Source organism: Chelon labrosus (genome assembly GCF_963514085.1).
Source record: "Chelon labrosus genome assembly, chromosome: 7".
Taxonomy (NCBI): Eukaryota; Metazoa; Chordata; class Actinopteri; order Mugiliformes; family Mugilidae; genus Chelon; species Chelon labrosus.
The window spans coordinates 29,906,476-29,930,382 of record NC_140343.1 but is presented as its reverse complement, the minus strand read 5'-3'; the positions used below and the strand labels follow the sequence as shown (position 1 = coordinate 29,930,382).

Sequence of the window (23,907 nt, the reverse complement as noted above, 5' to 3'; positions counted from 1 at the left end):
AGAAGAACTATGAGAGACAGAGAGAGAGAGAGGACCATATGGTAGCACTTAGGCAGCCAAGGAGGAAGCAGAGGGCCTTTTTTCCCTTCTTTTCGCTCCCCGCATGCATGTGGAGTGTGGGAAAAGTTAATGGACACGCATGGCAGCTAACCCCCCGGTCATGTTGTGACATGTGTGCGGTCACTCCGGCAGCGCGGCCACTGCACTGGGTAATTGGAGAGGCTCGTAAAGCTGTTCTCCAGAGGGGAAGAAACCGCTGAAGATGTTGGTGGGTAGGAGAGGAAGGGAGTAAAAAGGGGAAAGGCGGTGAGGCAGGGTGGGAGGGCTCAGCAGCTGGGTGTTGTCCGGGTCACACCACGTGCCTCCTAGACGTCCTGTGTCCAGCTGTGGCCCCAGGGCTCAGGGCAGGAAGCTCGACATTGGTGTGAGCGCAGCTGGAATGCTGTGGGAACGTTTTGTGTATGTGTATGTGCCTGTGTGTGTCTGTTAACATGAGTGTTTGCGAGGATAATAACTGGTTCGCAGGAGGCCGACTGTGTGGAAGGCCTTCTCTTGAAACCCCCCCCCCCCATTCTGCTCACCGCCGCCTCACCCGCTGTGCCCTTTGGCCAGGCATGTCCTCCCCCCAGCAGCCGCCATAAACACACACACACAAAATATTTGTGCACACAGGCACGAACACACACATGGCTTCAATCAAACAGGGATGCATGGCCCTCTGTAAAAAGGTGTGATGGAAATTCAAAATGATGGCACTTATCCACACTTTGTGCCTCTTAGCACACTGATAATTGCAAACACCTGCACCCCCTCCTCACACACACTCCCTTCAAAGAAGGGCCACACTCGAATAGCTGGAGGGGGCTTACACACCTGGGCAGAGCAGAGCGCTACCACATGGCTCAGTGGCGATGTGTTTAACATGTCCTTCTGCTGTCAACCCCACTGGCATCAAGGAACTCCCCCTGCTCTGATTAAAGACACAGCCTCTAGGCTTGTCTTGATTCCATACTGTCAGGAGATGAATGCTGCTGCTGCTGCTGCTGCTGCTGAAATAAACGCTGACTGAACAGCAGAAATCCTCATAATGATGAAAGGGGCTTGATCACTTTAAAATGTTCACTGGCTGTTAGTTGTTATAGTAATGTCCTATTTAGAAACTTTTGAGATGGAAAAGCCACTGCATCTTTGCATCGGTAAGTGGCCATTAAGCATAACACCACTAAATAAATGTGTTCAACACATCCAGACAAAGTATCTATTGTGAATAACACAGGGCATAAGTTTCGAGTCCTGCAATGACTGGTATTACTGGTATTGTTAAAAATATGACCTCAAGACAAAACAAAAAGCTCCACGGTGTGGACGACAAAGGCCATTTAAGCTCGACTTTATTGATCCGCCCGTACCAATCAGTTGCAATGCGCGTTTTGGCTGCTAGATGGCGTAAGTGACCTCTGTAAAGATCCAAAATTTCCACAGGGGAAGGCCAAGCAGCTGGACACGGAGTGAGAATCACCGCCAGCAGATGATCTTGCTCCTGTGTCTGATTAATTACGAAGCCTCTGCCTCCTGCCTTAATCACTTTAGATAATAGAATTTCAATTAGCGTACAGTTTACTGATAGTCTGGTGCAGTGTGTTTAGCCCAGACACATCAGCAGGATATATCTTATGCCGCTTTATAATTTGTTTTTCAAAGATTAAACCTTAAACGTTACTGTTCAGAGGACGCTCCCTCTCATATAACAATACTTTCTTTTTTATGTGTCATTACTGATGCTGCTGAATAAACAATTCTGGGTTGTAAACACTTTTTCTTTAAACACGTTTTGGATAGGGTAACCGGATAACCGAACTGAAGTTTCTGGCACCACACTTTGAGCGCAAAACTAACTGTAGGCTATAACTCAGACTTCTTCAAGAACCAAATGATATGCAGAAAATCACAATATTGAAAATCCTAATAAAGTTGTATCCATTATCAAGTAGATCTGCAGTTGGTTTCCCAACAAAGACGGCAATGACAGGCGCATGTTTTTTTAATATCTTTACAAATTTATTTGTCTTCCAAAACGAAGAACAGCATAAGAGCATTGAACATATCTTTGGCATCACACAGTAAAAAAGACAACTCAAATATATAAAAATGCAGTGAACAGACTTCCACAATACAAATCCCATTTCAATATGAACTTTACTCCCTTGTTAGCTGTACAACTATAGTGCATACTCTTTTCATTTTACAAGAAAAAAAAATATCAAAACAACTTCCTAACACTGAACATAGACAGAACTAAGTGTCATTCTTTAAGTCTTTAGGGTTCCCTTGTCCACTTTTCACCAGGGTCGCCACACTGAATCCGTGTTGCCTGACGGGGCTCCGGGGGAAACCGCAGCCGGAACAGGCACAGATGTGCTGACGTTGTTGGCGTACACGGGAATAACAGGGCCATTCGGCGCAAATGCCGCATTGGGTATGAGAAAAGCAAACTGTCCGTCTGTGGCTGGGACGATCTGAAAACCACCGTACACTTTGGTGGCGTCTGAAGGTAAACTGGCCGGCGAGGAGGCCCCTTTACAAGACACCGGGTTCATGGGCAGGACCTGGGAAGGCGAGTTGGGAATCTGCACCATGGACTGACCGAAGGAGGGGTGTGTTGGCCCGGCAGTGGAAGGGAGCTGGTGTTGGTGCTGATGCTGGCTTGGATAGTTCATAGCGTTGATTTGGGTCATGCAGTTGGCCAAGTGGCCGAGGAGTCGCGTCCTGACCTCGGTGTTGACACCTTCGCAGGTGGACAAGAACCGGGTGACTTCATTCATGCATTCACTGAATCCGGCACGATATTTTCCCAACACAGTCGGGTCTGTGTTCAGGGCAGCTACACAGAGAACAGAAATGTATATTTAAGTCAGGTGCACACACTGCTATATCAAAATGACTTAAACGTTCAGACCAGCCCAGAACACGATCTAAAACGCACAGTTACAGACAGACTAGTCCGGAAAATGCGACTTACCGGTCATCTGAGCCCTCTGGAGGTTCCGGAGATGCTTCACAGTCATCTCCAGGATGTCCGCCTTCTCCAGTTTGGAGTGCCTGGAGCTCTGAGGGGACGGAAACATTCGTGGTTAGGACCACACGCTCACTTTCTCACCGTTTTGCACGGGCACGTTTGAAATCTTTTAAGAGAGAGGGTGACGACGGAGTACTTACATCTTTTTTGAGAGCATCCAGGATGAGGGTTTTCAGCTGCCCCAAGCTCTCGTTGATTCTGGCTCTTCTTCTTTTTTCCATAATTGGCTTGGACGACTAAAAACAAAATGACACAGACTGTTAACATTTTTTTTCTTAATTTGTGCGTAAAAACATCGCTTTGGTCATTGAGCCTGTATAAACTAGTGTTCAAAATTATATGCTCAATACTTGTTTTTGGGAGACGGTAAAGGTCAATAGAGGCTCAATACCAACCTTTCTGTGCTCAGACGCTGTCTTGGGTTTATCGGGAGTTGTGTTCATGCTTGCCGGGGTTGCAGCGACCGGGGAGGAGGAGTTCTTTTCCATCATATCGGCAGGCATCTTCTTTATAAGAAATATCCCACAAAATCAAAGCAAATTACGATCCACTGGTTGAGGAAATGGGAGATGAATTTAAAAGTCCCTTCTCCCTCAAATGAAAAAAAAAAATAAAAAATCCTGAGATATGTGTCAAGTTAAAATCCTTTAGAGCGATGCGCAGCAGCAGCAGCAGCAGCGACTACCAGGAGCGGATGCAGTGTCTTTGTAGGGCTCTCCGCGTGTGGCTTGTATTTATATCTCTCACCGCACGCGAACGGCTCGTGTGAAACTTCCCAAACTTTCTTTCCCACAGTAACTTTCCACCAATCAGGGTGAGGGACACGCGGCCCGAGGGAGGACGGCTCGTGGTCGGCGCCCTCCCATTGGTTGTTTGGCCCGCTAGAGCTGGCGGCCAATGGCGCGCGGCCCGGGTTCAGGGCACAGCCGGGGAAACTGCCTTCATTCTTCAATCATCGTAGCGTTTACATATTAACAGTGGAGCCGCTGACTGGGCACCGCCACCGGGAGCGAACAGAGGGACACCTTATCTATCAGACAAGACATAATATAACATAATAAAAATAAAAAGATATAAATTAACTGTGAAAAATACAAACATATATCAATACTGCCGAAAAACTACAATAACTTTTACTTGTTTTGTACTTTTGAACTTTTGTAGCCTGTTGTATAAAACGGAGTCTTTTATTTACTGATAGGACAACAGATTAAAGAAAACAAAGTCAAACTGTGAAACTTTATACTGTTTAAAAAAAACACCTCTGGTAGGCAATCTGGAAAACAGTTTCAGTTGTGTGCCACGGAGGAAGAAGCAAAGAGCACTATTGTTTTCTTTTCAACTTACTTGCTGTCATTTGTAAATAAAACTGGTAGACGCCTCATGACAACTAAACAATCATTAATTAAGAAACCACAAGACAAGATACATTCTAACGCAGCTAAGTATGATCAGTATATTCCCAGAGTAACTTCATTTGACCCCGAGAGGAGGGAAATTAAATGCGCGCACTCCATTTCCACGTTACTGTAGTTTCTTACTCTGTGGTATAAATTTTGGCACTTAATCATCTGTCGATGTTGTGAATGTGGAGCACGTGCCAGGATGTTTTATGAGCGCGGTGGTTGGAGGTTTGGCCGCCGGGCTGCCGGGGGCCGCCGGGCCAGGGAGGAGGGTGAGCGGGGTGAGGGGAGGGTATGTGGTGGCGGCGGCGGTGGTTTACATTAGAGGGGAAGGTAAATAGCAGCTGCTGTTTTAAAAGCCTGGGAAAACCACGCCTACAGAGAGAGCTGGATCGGGCTCCCTTATCGGAATGTGAGCCAGAGCAGAGATATTTCTGAGCCTGGAAAGCTCATACGATCACACCGATGCCTCCTCCTCCTCCTTTTCCAAGTCCTTCCCGCCTATGGTCGTCCCATCGCGTTCAAGGCTTTTTTAGATTTCACATCACAAATTTATTTCCTTACCTTTGTAACAGTTACTGAGACATAAGAGCGGACGAACATAAAGACGGAGAAATAGCACGAGATTGCGCATTTATGTTTATTGACGGGCAGCAGCTCCACATTCTCATATGCAACTCAGACCACAAACAGGGAAGGTTATAAATGTGCGCTGTCTGTAACAGCCAACACTTCACCGACTTCAGGGGTCTTTAAAGTTTGAAGAGTCCTTGAGGTGATTGTCATAGTTTCCCTCTGTTATCCCTGTGATCTCTGTCAAAGAAATATAGATCACTAACTTCAGAAAAAAAAAAAAAAAAAAACACTGCGAAAGACTCAGTTATGGATTCCCATATTTCTCATAAAAGTTTACTGATGCCACTGAGAAAAGTTTGTTCTCCCCAGATGTATTTATCATCAAGAACTATGCGCAATGCAGCAGACTTTATGTGCCAAAGCTGGGAGAGGTGACGTCGTTTAAAGTAACTGTTCATAGAGGCACACAAATGATGTTACTTTTTATTTTTGAGTCTGCGGAGCTCCGTGCAGGAGTTCTCTGCTGCGCTCACACACCTCCAGCTGCTGCAGAGACCGCGACACGTGGCGCGCAGGCGACCAGGGGAAGGCGCTCCTCTCGCCGGCTTGCCGCCTGGATCCGCGGGGCGTCGCCAGCGGCTGGCCGCAAGAATGTGAATTTGACGACGCAACGCAGTGCTGTACTAGGCTCCGTATCCTCATCTGAACACGAGAGACGCGCAAAGATGATTTTATGTTCTCTCCAAGCCCGCTCTCGAGCCTGCAGCGGTAAATTACAACCGGCAGCTTACAGACACATAAATTATCTTATCAGAAGGCGGAAGCATTACTGTGTGCTTTTAATGTGACTTGAAAATGTTTATGTAGTCACACCAGTTAATTCAATTTAATTGTTGCTTTTAGATCCAGATTTCAGTTTTAAAACAGTTTAGCTGCTATGATGTCAGAATGAGTAAATGGCATGTGAAGACATTGGTGAAACCACACACGCGTCTTGTGTGTAACTGCAAACTTTGCTTTTGGCAGGAGTGAGGCCGGTCTGTACATGCGCCTTAACCAGCTATAATCCTCAATATCCTCCATGCGCGACAATGCTGCCTCTGTCAAACACATCACTAACGTGTCCTATTGTTGTGAATCGCACACCTGACTAATTTTTCCCCCTCGTACAATGGCCATGATAGAGTTCCAAAACAAACGTATTAATAGACTGCAGACAGAGTGTAGGTTTTGAAACACTCTCCGCCTGAATTACTTTCTCACGCTCATGTTGCAAGAGGTCTCCGGCTGTGAAGTGAGTCACGGAGCCTTGAGACTGTCGGTCCCTCCCTTGAACATTTTATCGGCGCACCTGGCTGTCATCATGCCCCAGAGAGTTACCTGTTGCTATGTCAACTGCCTATCACAAAAAAATCTGTGGGAAACAGAGTGATTGTCATCAAACACGATTAAGCATTTGATCGCTCCATGTTTAGAGATCATTTTTCGATTTAAAAAATACACGTCTGGACAGTAAATAGAAAAAAAGCATCATTATTTTGTAGGTTTTATTAGACAAATGCTTAAGTTCAGTTTACAAATTGTGTGTCCTATGTACCATCCTCTCTCTTGACCTTATCCTGTTTCTGTTTTTATCTATTTTATATCGCCTCTCTGTACCTCCCCCACCCTTTATCTCCCTCTTCCTCTTTTTCATTCCTCTGCTCCTAGTCTTTCCCAGGACTCATATCTTTATTGAGCCCTCTGACCGTGGACCTCCACACACAGCAATAACGCAATTAGGCAGGGTGATTGTGGAGCTAAAGTGTGTGTGTAAGAGAGAGAGAGAGAGAGAGAGAGAGAGAGAGAGATATTGCACTCACAAAACAATCTGTCCCACTGTCACCCAGTGCCCATACCAATGTGTAAGCTATTGGTGAAAGGTGATGCTGTCACAGGCACTCCTGGTGCGACATGGGTGACATGGTGTCTGTGTGTGTTCAGAGGGGGGTGGGGTGGGAAGACAGGCATAACTGGCTGGCAATAAGAGTGGGAAATAAGCGAGCAGACAGGCTGGGTCAAGGCCAGCCTTCGGGCGTCATGTGCCTGCCGCTGCCAAACTGAGGGTGGCACTGTGTCGATAGCCTGCTTTCAAGCAAGCATGGTCAACAGTTCACAAGAAATTATTTCATTCCGTCACTGCTTGTCAACAGCCAATTAATTTGCATTTCTGCTTGGAAACACAAACAAGGAGAAGAAGCTCATTACAAGTGGTTCAAGAGACTCCTCATCTCACATATATATATATTCCTGAAGCTATCAAATGTAGAAGTTTTAAGCTGCTCTAATCCACTGGTTTGACATTTGACTTGGCTTTTTACATGATTAAGTGTTGCACATGCAATGATGAAAATGCAAAAATAACATGCACTGATGTGACATATGCATATTTCTGCAGGGGACAGTAACTGTCATGGGTTCAGATATGTCAGTAAAATGAGAAAAGAACACCTTAAATTATGTAAATATATCGGATTTGCAAATTTAGGAAACATGTTAACATAATTACTCGATTTATCTAGTGTCATTTTTGAGAATAGTTGCTGTAAAATCTACAAATGGTACATTAGCCACGTGCCTTAAAATGGCCATAAAAATCTTATGAATCTTGATGATCTGACATTTTGATTAGATTCATTAAATCACCAAAAACATCATCTTACATTACAATATGCTGAATGTACATGAAATCACTACTGTGTACAGCTGCGTTTAGATGCTTTTGCACCACCCACATTTAGTAATAACAGTGTGACCTGTGTTGCTCACAGAGTGAGCACGAGGTTACAGCTAACAGAGAGTTGTGTGAAAGTGATAAACTCTAACAACTTATAGAAATGCGCTAAATGGTAGAATGAGTTATTACAGATTTTTCAGTGTGTTGGCACGAAGAGGGGGAGAAAGTGGAACAGCAAGTGAGAGTATTTGTGTATGTGTGTGTGTGATTTCACATGCATCATCACAGTGTAGCAAGAATGTGTGTTGTTAGTGGGAGTGGAGTAGGACCTGTGCTCAGCTGCTGTTAGCGAGGCCAGCCAAGGCTTGGAGAGCGGGATCAAAGCAGGGACAAAGCGAGAGAAGGAGAACTGACAGATCCTCCAAGCAGAGAGAACAGAAGGAGGAGAGAGGAGATGAGGGGATTTGGAGGCTCTCCAGATACAGCCGCACACATCGCTTTCCTACCCTCACATACACACAAACCGCGGTGCCTAGAGCAGCCTGGGAGCAAGGAAAACAATAAGTACAGTGAATGCACTCGCACTTTCCACTTTCCAATACAAGCTCACGCACACACTGAAAAGGCAGCATGGGTCACTGTAAGCCTCGCAGACACGGGCGCTGGGGTCCATTTTGGCTGGCTTAAACAGAGAGAAATGTTTTAAGGCCTCAGTGCTAGGCTGTAGACTAGCGCTTCCCCAGACGGCTGCCACTGCCTCCCTCCACTTCTCTCCACTTCAGAGACCAAGATGCTCACACTTCCTTTAGGGGTCTCTTTATCTCCTTTGCTCCATCTCCCCCTCGCTCACCCCCTCCACAGCCAGCCCGCCCCCCCCCAAGCTTCTATCATGCACGTCACTCCTCCTTCTCGCTCTTCGTTCCCTCCATCCAACGCGCTGCTTTTTTTCTGATTCCTCCTGGAACAGACAAGAGCTATTTGCATGTGTGGGGGAGGCGGTGTAACGTCGTAGGTCAGAGGTCATGGTGAGTCAAACCCAGCAGCGGTGGAGAGGAAGCGGTTGGGGAGAGGACCAGCGAGTTGGCCTGGGTCTCCGGTTAGCATGCCTGAGGCTGGAGCAAACTGGGAATATTGCTGCTTTTTAGTGATGCGGGTGGGGGTGAGGGCCACTCATGCAAATGTGTTGTAACTACCATTTACTGGATGTTCTGACTGTAGACATATTTGTGTACAGAGCAAACTGTCAAACTACAGGAATGATAAAAGATAGTGTCAGATTTATGTTGGATGCTCACAATTTTCACTGTCGTATATTTACATTTTGTGTCTCAGTCTGATAGTGTATCCACGGGTTCTGGTTCTATGACGAAATATGTTTGTTTCCTAGCAGTTGCACAAAGCTGTCCGAGAGTTCAAGACTGATCTTGGGACAGTGATCAAGTGTCTATCTAAGACAGTTTGATTTGTCTCAAAGCCAGAATTCAGATTTACACACACACACAGAAAAATGCAGCTCAGTTATTTTTTCTTTGACCCACTGAAAAGCTCTGCCCCTTTCTTTTTCTATCTGTTAATCATCAGGTGTGCATAAAACAAAGTGGGGCAAAATTCCACAAGGTCTCTTATTTATTCTCAGTAGGTACTGGGACATTTGAATTACAGGTGCACAAAACCTCCTCATTTCCTCCTGAGGAGGCCGTTTGTTGACTGATGATAAGAAAGACAGTCTTTGGAGACACACACACACACACACACACACACACACACATGCACAGCTCTCCAAACTGACAGCTTGATGCCATGAATCATTATCTCTAATAGGCCTAGTTTAGTGTAAACAAACACAGAGTATCAATGCAGATCTTTCCCATGCAGTCACTGACCCCTCCTCCTTCATCATACCCAGATAAAACTCTGCAAATTCAGGGTTTACATATATTTGCAAAATGATGATTTGGTAGAGGGTTCCTCACTAGAGTTTAAATACACTAGCAGGGAATGGAGAGGTAAGGGATTGTTATAAGAATGACAAAACTATTCTGTCTTTTTTGCCAGTTGTTGAAGTTGTTGAGGGAATTAATTGTGTGCTGCATCAGTGATCTCAATGAAGATGGTTGAAGAGGCTGGTAAAAGTACATTGATGAATGCATATAGATGAATGGAGTATGGAGGAGGAAGGAAAGATTAGCATTACAACAAATAAGAGATAGATCAACAAAGAAGCACATAATAAGAGTTTTTGTTTAAAGAGACTGTCATGTGGTTCATGCCCTGTGTCAACAAGGTTCTACTGAAGAGTCCTTAGAGAGCAGCCATTCCGTACTGCCAAGACTTTCACTATAGGAATCAATAGGGTATTACATTCTTGTCACTCTAGTTTGCTTATAACTAATGGCTTGAATTCTTCAGATCTCTGAGATTTGCTCCTGTGCTAACCTGGCAAAGGGCAGAGCTGTCTGAGAGGATGCCCTGGGAGGCATGCCCTGCCCAGGGCCTCCTACCTGGGCCCAGGCCAACCTTATCAGAAAAGAGAGCCTGAGGATTACTCTTCCCCAGAGCATTAGCCTCCCTCCCGGAGAAAAAGGGAGCCATCTCTCCCTCCTCTATTCCACCTCAAGCCCTCAACCTCCCCTATCCACCCACAACCCCCACCCCATCCCACCCGCAGCTCTCAGCACTCCACCTTTCCCGTGGGAGTTTGCAAAGCCAGGATAACCTTGAGACCTCAGCTGGTCTGCTGCCAGAAACATTAAAGAAATTCCCTCCTTTTCTCTTTCTATCCTCACCTCTCCTGTACACCCTCTCCCTACCTCACCGCCCCTCCAGCCCTCCTCCTGATCAACGGGACATTACCCCCTTTTCTCTCTCCCCCCATCATTTTTAGACTCCCGTTTGCCTTCTCAGCCTCCTCCAATTGTGACTAAGATTAGCCCTTTTTCTCTTTCTCCCTCCCTCATTTCCTCCTTTCTCGTCTTCGACAGGAGAGAGAGGGTGGGAGCTCAAGTAAAGCGAAAGAAAGGGCTGTTCACATGATCTCCTGCGTAGCTGACTATTATCTGTAGATTGTTGAGCTGCCAATTTCAATTTAGCCAGCCCTGTTATCAGGCCAAAAATAAACACCTCATTTGAAAAGTGAAAATCAAACTGTCCCGACAGGAGGGATGACTGACGTTGATTGCAAACTAACTGTTTTGGTGGCAGCCTGCACTTAATGTGGCTTTTGTCTCTTTTGTCCCCCCGCCCCTCCACCCTCCTCTCTCCCCATTCTCTCTGTCGGCTTCACGGCTGTCATATTCCTTTAGTGATGGAAAGGTCAAGTGCTGCTTGCTGTATGTGAGATCTAAGGGAGCTCAGGAATACTCAGCTGCCCCCCTCCACCTTGCTTTGTGGCAACAATGCTCCTCGCTGCAAGCTCCCCTGCACTGCCACCAGACAGCAGTAGCAGCAGCGGTTGCAGAGGAATGTGTTTATCCCCTGCAGTTAGCTCCCTCCTTTCATGTTCCCAACTCCTCCAAGCTGATCCGTTTTCAACGCGTTGCTCAGAAAGGGGCCCCTGTGCTGTTGCTGGAAAGCAGCAGGGATCAATTCACAATGTTTATGGGCAAGAGAAATGATAAGTAATGAAGACAAGAGGGAGACAGAGACTGTGGATGAGTCGAGAAGAACATCATGTTGTGGTGGATGTAAACAGACTGTTTTTTTATTCAGAAGTTCAAAACCAATGCTTTTTATGTGGCCCTCAGATTTCAGCAAGGCAACGAAAAGAGTTTACAAACAGACTCGATAGTCTGGTCGACTATAGTCTGTTCGACCCCCCCCCCCCCCCCCCGCCACACATGCACAGGTATGACCTCATCACTAACACATTCCAGGTTTCACCTTTCAGTCACATTAACACCCTATCTGCCCCACTCACCTCCCCTTATTGTCACACCCAATTCAGGCTCCATTGCTTTCCCATCAGAGAGATTCAGCTTTCAACACAGAGATGAGCTAAGTGCCACAGGTGTAAGCTCCCAGGGCCCTTACCTGCAACTTTGAGCCTCACACTGGTTTCAGCAACCAGTTTCTCTTTTCCACTCACTTCAGTCTGCACGCAGTCATTGCCAGGCAAAGGATTATGGCAAAGACCATTGACATGTAAGTGTTGGGCCGGAGTCAAGTGTGGGCTGAGTTAATTTCAGTGGCCTGTTCAGATGTAGATTGACCTACAGACCCCGGATGATGTCTTCTGACCTGGATGATGTCATCTCTGAGCGCCGGCTTGTTTACCTGTAATTTGCTACTGCTAGTTTTTTGCAACATGGCTGAATATTTTTCCTATTCTGAGGTTGTGGACGAACCATAGCAGTAACAATCTTTAGGTATATGAGTTCACACTTGGCATTAACATGCATCTCCAAATGCATCCATCTCAGTGTTGCGCTCTGTATGCACATAAACACAGACATCAGCCGGGGCGCAGTAGAATATTATGGCTACTGTCTCTAATGGATCACTGCAGCTGCTCCAGACCTGAGAATAGCACTGTTTTTGGTGTGTGCTTCATGACTTTGGCACACATGTTAAGTTATTATTTATTGATCTCTGCCCTGATGTTAATTAGACCTGCACAAAACTCAGATTACAACTACAGCCCTGGAAGTTTCCATACGTACATACATACATCAGTATTGACCACATCAATATTCAAACACATGCCGATATGTTATCTAATGACGAATCACACTCATGTACTCATATTAAATATTTTAATTTGTAAATTCTTACTTAGACTTATTTATTTTTAGTTAGTTAACAGCTACAAGGACAGGATATTTTTTAAATGCTCTCATTACTAATGAACAAACATAATTTAAGGTGTTTTTTCTTTTTAATGTGATCATTATCAATAACGGTGGTGTTTTATTTCTGATGAGACAAAACTCAGCTGAAGCAGGAGCCCCTCTGTTGAGGAAGTGATCAGGACACACTGCATTTGCACTACCAAAAGAATGTGGACAAATGTGGACACATGCGACCCAGACCACGTCCAGATATGTTTAGAAATCAGAGTTAGGTCCTGGGGTGTTCACACCTGTCTTTTGCGCTGCCCACTTGTGATCAGACTTGCCAGTCCGGATCTCAATACAAGGTCTGAACAGGCCCAATATATCAAACTTTTTGGGTTGCTGATAGCATTATGTAAGAGACCCACTTATCAAAATAGTTAACTCTTAAATTCAGTTCAGTCATTAGCTGCTCTGTTGAACTGTTTCAGAACAATTCATCACAGTAGGATATAGAGAGGACCAGGACTTCAGATATGAGAAGAATCTTAAATTATCATCCTACAGTATGTGAAAAAGCACATAGTCTTCGGAAGCAGAAATAAACACTCTGACAAGATGCATCGCTTTACCCCTGGAGGCTCAAAAGATGATAAAAACCAAACTATTCAAGAACAACAATGACCACAAGCCTTTTCTCTGAATGTAAAGAAGAAAACCACAAAAACACTGTACTCTCTCTTGCAGAGTATCTAGGGTATGTACACAAAAGCAACCAGAAAGCAGTAATATTATGCCATGGCCTTGTTTACAATTCTAAAATATTTCTGTGGACAGAGGCACTACCTGTCCTTGTTCTCTTTAGCCAAGTAAAAAGATGTGGTATTCTGCCTGTGGCACACTCTGCGTGGATTGCAGGAGGTGCCTGTACTCCTGGTCTCTCTTCAGCCTACTGTATTGTCTTCTGATTTCATGGTGTGGACGTCTGCACTTTTTATTTCAGATTTAAAAATGTTTTTATCCACGCCGAATTTGAGTAATGTCCTGTTTACCAGCTTTTAACCTAAGCTCAGTTACTGCCTAACCTGTTAGCAGGTCTTTCTTCAGGCTCAGACAATTAACCAGCCATGCTGCTTCACTGAACCACATTTTGTTTTATTGCTGCTAGAGAATGGTTAATGTACATCTGACTTAAAAAAAAAACATAATTAAGGTTTAGGTTGGAAGATTTTAATAATAACAGCTATAAATACAAGCACAAGACAAGGTAACTATGAGGGGCTGTTGTCAAATGCTTTATATGTCACCAAAAATCAAGAGGACCAAATGAAATGCCTTAAAAAAGGCCCAAAACCAAAATTTGCAGGTGAAATAAAGAAATATCTTCCAGTTAATCAGCTGTGAATATTTACAGTGGTTTCATTTATGAATGGAATATGAGACATATGTGTGTGTAGTTAGTTATGTGTGCTTGATAGCCACAGTAAGGGGTCAAGGGTTCAAAGAAAGGGCGTCACAGAGGAAGCTGGCCTCATGTCTTGGAGCAAGGTGCCTTAACAGGATTTAACAGCAGCCTATCAGATTTATTTGGGATAACGACATTTGTAAAATGAACCACTTCACTGGCTGGCCTCATAACTGTTCTGCCTCCGCTTATCTCAAAATCAAGCCTCTTGTTGCAAACAGATCAGGGGAAACATGAAAGGGTTTACCTCTGGCACAGTAAGCTACAGTAGCGGAGTCAGCACAAGGCAAAGGGCAGGGCAGAGACACAATTTGTTCAGCCACGTCATGTCGGCATAGTCTCTTCTTTCCCACCTGTTGTAGGCAAGTACAGTGGCTCATAGGTGTCCCAACAGAGCGAGTCACGCTTGGCAGGATATATAAACACAGTCAAACAGGATTTAGCGATTTGGGGGCCCATTAAAGGTCTATGACCAGTGGGAAAGGTATTCAAGCAATTATTGCAAGACCCAAGGAACACTGCAGTAGCCTATTTTGCTGTGTTTTTGGGCATGCTAGCTAAAGATGTAACTGCAAGTCACAGGGAAAGGTATTGATCTAATTTGTGAAGTGTTAAAACAAAAAGATTCTTTCATGTATTTATTTCATGAATTACTAAGGTGGAGAAGTACCACAGGATCATGTTTCCCACATATCAGCCAATTACTCCCCTGAGATGGCAGCTAATTCCCACCCGCCCTTGCCAGGCATTTGCCCACCCAGACCCTTCCCTGTTCAACCCTCGACTCTGGGGCCAAAGCTTATGCTAAAAACCTCACTTACAGAACAATATAAAAAGCTCCAGTGTCTATGACTTATCCCTTCGCTGACAAGTTAGACATTCTGTACACCCAGTCCCAAACTCACCACTCTTATCTCACCCATTGCCTTATTCCAGAGCTCTTAGATGCAGTTCTAGTCAAATCCTCTGTCTCATTCGCTGATCTCCTTTCCCTCCTTTTCTACCCAATCCCCCTTCTTCTACTGAGTAACTTTAATTGTCCTGAGAAAGTCAAGGTTGGTCCGCAGGCCACAAAGCACCAGTTTATAATTAATGTTACAGAGGAGGGATTACAGGAAGCTCTGGGCAGCCTGATCTGAGAGGCTATGACAGAGAATGTGTAATCTTCCTGCTTGGGCCAGACTCAGAGTGCTTGTGTGCATGTATATGTATGTGTGTGTGTGTGTGTGTGTGTATGTGCTATCCATCAGAACAGTGGGGGATCTTCCTTGCTTGCACAGGTTAATTTATGCCTCCATTGCAGAGGCCATCTGCACCATACACATACATATGGTGCATCCTCTCTTTAAACAGCACTGGAAGGGCAACAGGTTTTATTCAGACCTGAAAATGTGGTAAATGTGATTGAAGGGGCCTTGTGCTGTCCCTCCCTCTACTGGGTGAGAAAGGAGGGGGGAACAGAACTCATGCCAGGCCAGGTGTGAGGCTGGGGGCTATGCACGTAAAAACATGAAACATTGCACTCCACCACACTGAGAGAAAAATTACACTGAACCATATGTATACAGCGAATGTTCATCAGTCTAGTGTTCAGTTTCTGCACAAGAAAGCAAATAATTTCCATGAAATTTTCTCAGATCCTCAATCCTGCTGATTCCTGGTGTTTACCAAAGTCTAGTTAGATGGAAAATGGAAAGAACCGGACTAGATGCGATTAAAGATGAGAGAGTAAAATAACAAGCACAATAAAACTACGGTGAAATTCAAATGATTCCAATGGTGATCAAGACGGAGGAGGAGGAGGAGGAGGATCAAAAATCAGCGAGTTCCTCTCAGGTCTTGCCCCCTGGCACTAAGACAGGAGCCTGGCTGCCTGTCTTTCATCATCAGCATGCAGGATCAAAGTGTGTCTTACACATCAACTCCTCGGTGTGCCTGCAAGTGTGCGTGTGTACATCTGTGTGTGTGCACAGAGAGGGCACGTAAGGGCCCAGACTGCCTGCAGGGCCCCCCACGCAGATGAGCAGGAGCACAGGAGCACTTGGCAGAGAAAGACATGTAGTTTATGATTGGGCATGTGTGTGTGTGTGTGTTTGTGTGTAAATACATGTGTACTCGGGGGAAAAAGCATATGCGTGTTTGTGAGTAAAGGAGTGAGGCGAGGAGAGAGTGAGTCAGCCAACCTAGGCATATTCTTTCTCTCCCCCTCCTTCCCTCCCTTCCTTCCTCTTCCTAACCTCTCATTTTGTTTCCTTATCCCTCCCTCTACAATTCACTCATTCCTTCCATCCTTCTATCCACCCTCCCTTTCAAATACACACTGCTGCCTCTCATTCTCAGACAGTATTAGCCAGGGGCCAGGAGCCTGCTGGTGGAGGCTGCATCGATCTTTTCCCAGCTGTGGGGGTAGGTGCAAACACACAATCGCACACACAGAGCAGCTTCCTAACCTTGGAGCTGTGGCAATGGATCTAAGGAGGCTAGGGGTTCGACCTGGTGACTCACCAGCTAACCTCAGGAAACTTGTCAAAAACGCACACAGGCAGAACATACACGGACAAACATGGATGTAGCTGCTGATTCAGATTGCCTGTGGTAGACTTTACACAGTACACACATGGTGACTGGTTGACATGGTGAAAAATAATTAACAAAAATAAAACATACAGGAAAGGATGCACGATGTCTACTTAGCAAACCATATGTTGTGTTAAGCGGCGGTACAGTGGAAAGGTGGTTAGCACTGACGCCTCACAGCGAGAAGGTCCCAGGTTCGAATCCATGGGCCGACTGGGCCTTTCTGTGTGGAGTTTGCATGTTCTCCCTGTGTCTGCGTGGGTTCACTCCGGGTACTCCAGCTTCCTCCCACCATCCAAAGACATGCTCGTTAGGTTCATTGGTGATTCTAAGGGGCCGTCCACACGGAGACGCGTTTTGGTCTAAACGCAGATGTTTTGCATCGTTTTGGCCGATCGTCCACACGAATCCTGTAAACGCATTGAACTAAAACGCACTTTTCTGAAACCGGGTCCCAGGGTGGAAAAATTCGCAAACGCACCTCTTGCGTTTTAGTGTGGACAGGGAAAACAGAGAAAACGATGATGTCATCGCCACACCCCTCGAGCAGCCTTCCACCTCTTATATCCCGCGAGACGTCTCATAACAACATCAACAACAATGGCGGACTACATGCTCGTGTTCCTGCTGGAGAAGATATTGAGCCTATTAGGGTTACCAGGGCAAAATATAATTTCTCCTTGAGTTTGGTTTCTTCTAAAGCCGATTTGTAAACAGCGCTCAAGCTTTATGCGCATGCTCTGCCTCTTCCTCTCGGTTTTGGTGAATTTCTGAAACTGAAACAGCGCCACCTATAGGCCTGAAATATGAAGTAGCGTTTTCAGTCGTGTTGAAACGGATCCGTGTGGACGCAGATATTCTTGAAACGATGCCAGGGAAAACGGAGGGGGAAAAGATCGTTTTCGTACGTGTGGACGAGGCCTAAATTGGCCGTAGGTGGGAGTGTGAGTGTGAATGGTTGTCTGTCTCTCTGTGTTAGCCCTGCGATAGACTGGAGACCTGTCCAGGGTGTACCCCGCCTCTCGCCTGATGACAACTGGGATAGGCTCCAGCAGACCCCGCGACCCTTAACAGGAATAAGCGGTTACAGAAGATGAATGAATGAATGAATGTTGTGTTAAGCTTGTATAGAACATATGAAAATAAAGAATTTTGAGTCATAAAACAGGATGAAAATGAAAGTCAGGAAGATAATCTCTATAAGTGTCTATGTGTGCACATCTACATGCATATGTCTGTGTGCTGTGCCAAATTTGGTGTCAGAGGAGATGCTTCATTTAACAAAGCTGCCAATGTTGTCATTTAATCTCTGCAATATGTCATGTAATGGTTCCCTACTTCACATTCATAACAAACAGCGTAAGAAAAGAAGACTGGGGCGGTTGGGAGACTGAGGGGGTCTTAATCCATAGCAAAGCCCCAATCAAAGTGAAAAACATAGACGAGGGAAACAGGGAGGGGTAATGGTCTTAAGGAAAAAAAGAAGGGGCAATGGGGGCACTGATGAAAAGCCAAATATGCCACATTCACAGAAAAGGAGGCTCTTGTTGATGTCCGAAACCTTTGAAGAAGAAAGAGGGTGTGTGTGTGTGTGCGTGTGTGTGTGTGTGTGTGTGTGCGCGCGTGTGTGTGAGGAGGGGGGTCACTGTATTGAGGCACATTATGTCATGGCCGTCAAAACAGTGTAAAGTTGACAGGACAGGACCCCTGCTGACACTCACGTACACACACATAATCATAAGTCTCCCCTCTCACCCCCCCCCCTCCTGGCAATGGAGCATGCAGAGTGTGGGAAACAGCGGCTGAGGCACGTGCCAGATAAGATCTCGCCTCTCTGAGCTTCTGTGGAGATGCAAACAGGACTCTTTTGGCACGCAGCAGCAGCAGCAGCAACAGCAACACCCAGCCCCCTTCACCCTCCGTACACACACACATCCTCTCTAACGAGCCTTACGGCCCCTGACCCATTATAGCCATGCCACAGGGATGTGTGTCATCCACTTCCTCTCTTGTCTTTGTTCACAAAATCTCTCATCCTACAAACTGCTCCTTTCAGCCATACATTCCAAAAATGAATGAAGTGATGGTTGTCAAGACACACCTCATTCCTGCAGATGCAGCTGGCCCAGAGTCTCCGAGACCTTCAGGGCCTTTCTAAGGTTTCACAAAATAAATATAGGTTGTTGTGCGATAATTTATCTAATATTTTCTAATAGAAAATAATGATGATATATGTTTATTTGGGTTTTCTTAGCTTTTAATTGTAACAGTTATTTCAATAAACAATAAGTTTAAATATCATTGTACTGAATTGCAGCAGTGTATAGTATAATGAGGCAGAAGTAAAAATCAGTACCTCAACACTGAACTGAAGTACAATATTTGAGAAAATGTTGGCTGACATCTTGTTGGAAAAAGGTGTTATGATCCACATACTGTATGTGACATTTGGAGTGTAAAAATCGTCTTGTTTCCATGACGTCAGCTCATCCAGCATTCAGCATGATGAAGTCAGTCATCATTGTCATGGCATCCTAGTGGTAAGAAGATGACAGATGGCTGGTGAGTGGGTGATCTTGGTTCCCAGATTTCGTCCAGACAGACAATGAGTAAGCTCTGACTGGCGGGATAGTCCCTTGTACCAAATCTCCTATCAGGATCTGTCCCTTCTTACAAAAAAGACTTGCGAGAGCAGATGCAGATCATGCTCCATTTGAGACTGATTAGAGACAAGGTTAGATCATGGTGTTATCAGCCTATACCAGTGAGGTTCAGGGGAAGGTTACCACAGCTTGTTGAGGTGCAGCAAACTGACTTTGTTTAATAGTTGTCATCCAGTAAATGAGTATCAGTACTGTCTATGTTCATTACATAGCTAATAGCTAATAGCAAAATAGCTAATAATCAAAAGTATAAACGTTATTTCTCAGTGAAGCTTCATCTGCCAAACAAAAGACTAATAGTCCTTAGACTACTAAAAGTTTGTGTTGCAAAGAAAGAAATCAATAGTTAGTGACAACTTAACACAACATGCAGTATCCAGCTGTTAGTTTACTAGTTTACTAGTCTATCAGACTAGTAAATATGCTCAGTATTGAACATACAGAAAGAAGTGGTGAAGACGTTTTTGTTGTGCCGTCATCTGCAAATGTTAAAGATTCAACAAACTGGCCAATCTTAATCTACATTTGATGGTAATCTCACATGCAAGGGATTTGTTCTTGTAACTATAGAACCTCACACACACACACACACACACACACACACACACACACACACACCCAAACACCCACACACACAGACTTGCATAAACTTAGTTACATATATTCTCATGTTCACACACTACCACACACTCCTCCTGTACAAACTTCACAATTGGCCTTAAACACACACACTCAGACATAGGCACATGCGCCGCATGTTCACTAACAAAGTCAGCCTCTTCCCTGCCCACAAGCCAAATATTTACTCTTGTTCAGATACAAGTCTGAATGACAGGAAAGCATTTCAACGCTTTTTTTTTTTTTTTAGCTCTCGGCCTCTTCCATCCCCTCCTTTCTTGTCTGAAGTGAACTGCTCCTTACTAAGGCTTGCGTCAAAACATCCTCCTCATTTGTTTTCATGGGAACTCGGCACCAAATGAAACATAAGCAAGATGGAAAGTTACTGTTAAAAATTATCCATGTATGCGAGTTTGGTCTTCAATGTGTTTTGTACCTGTGGATACCTCAGTAGATCAGAATGTAGTCAGTATCACCATGGGAGGAAATCCTTGGCCAAATCTGTAGACTTATAGGAAGTGGCCCAGCATTTTGTAGACATGAAGACTTTTCTTTCCTGAGAAGATACAGTATGGCCTCCAGTTGGTGATGTGCAAACAACAAATGATTTAGTCAGAAGCTAGCTATTTTCATGCAAAGAATCAATTTACACTTAATGTCACAAGGGCTCAAATTTGGGACTTTACATCTGTGGAACAAGTATCTATATGGTACCACTGAAAACCCCTGACATCTCAACACAAACACTATGTGGCAAGGGTGAAACAGGGAGGCTTAAATGAGAGTCAAGGAGTGGACTGTGGGGTCATCAGACTTGCCACAGTAGATGGACCCCCTCCAACACGAACACGCATACACCCCGCCCTGTCTCTGAGCTCCCCTATGGTAATTGGGCCCTCACATCAAACAGGCTTCCTTAGAAGGACTTAGAAACTGTTAATCCCTTGCCTTCACACACCAGGGGGAGAACGGTTTTGTGGTGCATGGCGTTCGCCACACCACACAAAAACATCTTGAAGAAACATCAAAGCCCTCCACATTCATGTCCCTAAAATTAAAGACTCATATGTGTGTTTCTGTGTGTTATTTTGCCACTGTCATCTGCTCATGGTGATGGCTGAGCAGGGCAGACATTTTCTTTTCATCTGGAATCCGAAAAGAGTACTTCGGCTGCCTCTAAAAACTTCAGACATCACTGGAAAACAGTCGCCACTTGCCTACATTGAGGCTACCATGACCACAGTCCTAACTCACTGAGAATGGCCCAATCACACAAATGCCGGCACACCGGCACACACAGTAACTTACATGTACCAATACACACCAAATGACAGACAAGCAAACGATTTACACTGATCAGGCATAACATTATGACTGACAGTTGAAGTTAATAACATTGATTATCTCTTCACCACGGCACCTGTTAGTGGGCGGGATAAGAGGACATTTTGTCCTCAAAGTTGATGTGTTCGAAGCAGGAAAAATGGACAAGCATAAGGTTTTGAGACAGTTTGAAACAGGCCAAATTATGATGGCTAGATGGCTGGCTCAGAGTATCCCCAAAACTGCAGCTCTTGTGGGGTGTTCCCAGTCTGCAGTGGACAGTATTTATCAAAATATGTGCACAAATATACACGAATATTTAGAAAATACCCAACAGCCTTTACAGTGCAGATGGTTATATATAAAAGTAACATGTGTGATCCTTTGTGATGTTTGATATCTGATATCTTGTTAAAACCAAACCCTTTCCTTGTTCCCTGATATACCAACATGCAGGTGATTTCTGCAACCAGTCTTCATATCATCCTCTGTCTTTTATTAGCACACTAAGCTGTTTAGCAGCTGGTTTCCTGATACCTCTATTGACAAAAACACACGTACAAAACTGGCAAAGGATGAGAGACACTCAAGTAGCAAACCACACCTAGACCAGCATGTACTGCAGAAACGTGTCTTCTCTTACACACACACTTAAACTGAAATGTTCATTCCCACCCATCCCTTCCTATCTCAGCTGCCCTGGCTCATCAGTCTATGCGACCTCTCCAGCCTCTGACACACACGCACATATAAACATGGACAGGCTGAGGATGTGGTGACAGGCAAGAGACCGCCAGCTCTTAATTAGCAGGAAGTTGCAGTGTCAAGGTGTCAGTGCAGGAAAGCAGGACTGCTTCGTCCCCCTACTGATTCCCCTATGAGGATGCTTTGTTGTCACTTTCCCAGCATCAAACGCCAGCGCACAATTCACTGCCTGAACCATAGCCGTATTCTTCCCCACTGTGTTGATTCTCTCATAAATGAGAAACACAGACGCAAAGGTTCTAATTTTGTCCCCAAGCATGAAAGCAGGAAAACGAGAGAGGGCGGGTAAAAAAGGAGAAGAGACATTCTAATTGGCAATTTGGGATCATCTGAATTGGATGGACACTCTAGTAAGAAAAGATTTGGCCTGCCTACATTTGACTTACCATTTTGTGCTCTGTCCATCCCAGGTTTCTCTTGCAACCATTTCCTTTCCTGCTTGTCAGGTCTGGCACTTGCATGCACTCGCGCACATTAACACACACTCAATCATGAGCACATATGGGTGGTCTGTGTGTCTGCTGGAGGGGGCCTGCTGTTGCAGCTTTGCAAAGCACCTCTTCCCAGGCTGCATTGTGATTGTCAAGGAGAGCGACATTGACTTCCTTTTAAAAGCCCACCAAGCAGAACTTTTATATATGGAAGCAATGGAAGCTGATGGTGTGGTTTGGGAGGGGTTAAATGAGGGTGGAGGATGACAGGATGGACCCCCAGCCACAGCATCAAAGGCCAAACTGCACAAGGTAGGCAAAAGGGATAAAGAAGTATCACTAAATTCCTTTTCTTTTCATTGTGGGCTTGTTGAAATTAGCACATCATGTTATTACTTTTTTCATAATAAACTGAAGTAAATGGATTGCCTCAAAGAAGGAGATGCTGACCATAAAGAGAGAAGTATAAACCAGCTGTGATTTCCATTCAAAAGGTCTTCTACAAAGTTAAGGGTGCAACCAAGTTGTTGAAATCAAGACAATGTTAGTATTACATCGATATTATGGGACTGTGGTAGAGAAAGAGTTAAACTAAATGCATTATGAAATATTAGACTATTATGCCAAAACCTCAACCTGAAGTGGACATCTTGCATCCTAAATGTTATTTTCCACAGTGCTATGTTATATGGATTTACTACTTAGTAGCACTAGCCCATCCAAGGATTAAACTACCAAATATCCATTATGCTGAAGAACATTTTGAATATTGAAGAGTTATATTGTTGTATGTTTAGATTTTATGATCATTTATATATCTCCTGTACATAAATATTAAGATAAAAAGTGTTGATTTATATCTTTAATGATGATCTATAAGAAGACATCTAATAGAAACGCATGCAAGGAAATTTGCAGTAACCTCAGACAACCTCCAACTGTTACGGCTTACTACTGCACTTAATTTTCATATTAGGTATCTTAACAATGACGTCACTGGATGACAGCAAGATGACAGCTTGCACAGAGACATTACTGGAAATACACAAAGAAAAGCCCCTTAATCATAACAAGTTAACATTGTGGTCTCTGAAGCTGTAAAAAGACTGAAGTGTGTTTAAAGAGTCATTAATGTGTTTGTTGTCTTTCTGGCAACAGGCTGAAAGCCATTTGAAGTCATCTGAACAGGCAACTTGTCAGAGTCGAACCCGACCAAATATTAAGCTTTAAACACTGGTGCCTTAGGCAAACACATGTGGACACACACACACGTCCCACATGTGAACAGACTCTCCTTCCCTTCCATAACTTTATATTGTTTGTGAGCAACAAGGGTGAAAGCTTCCTCTCTCTCTTTCCGTCCCCCTCTCTCTCTCCCTCCTTTCCCTGAGTGCGGGTGCTCGGTCGGCCGCAGGGCTGAGGAATGTGTGAGAGCCATGTGTCAAATCCCCAGACTGTGGGAAAGTGCTGCTCTCTGCTGAACTCCCTCCTCCCGCCTTCCCTCCATGCCTCCCTCCTTCGCTCC

The 23,907-nt window shown here is 44.7% G+C and overlaps 1 protein-coding gene across 1 annotated transcript; it reads right to left on the bottom strand.

Moving 5' to 3' along the window:
• Positions 1-1,939: 1,939 nt before the first annotated feature.
• her6 (hairy-related 6) lies at positions 1,940-3,750 on the bottom strand. Its single transcript, XM_084548853.1, has 4 exons — positions 3,472-3,750; positions 3,217-3,312; positions 3,020-3,107; positions 1,940-2,881 (listed from the first exon to the last, which is right to left on the bottom strand). The coding sequence occupies exons 1-4, from the start codon at positions 3,577-3,579 to the stop codon at positions 2,340-2,342; spliced, it is 834 nt and encodes a 277-aa protein (XP_084404979.1). The 5' UTR covers positions 3,580-3,750; the 3' UTR covers positions 1,940-2,339.
• Positions 3,751-23,907: the final 20,157 nt, after the last annotated feature.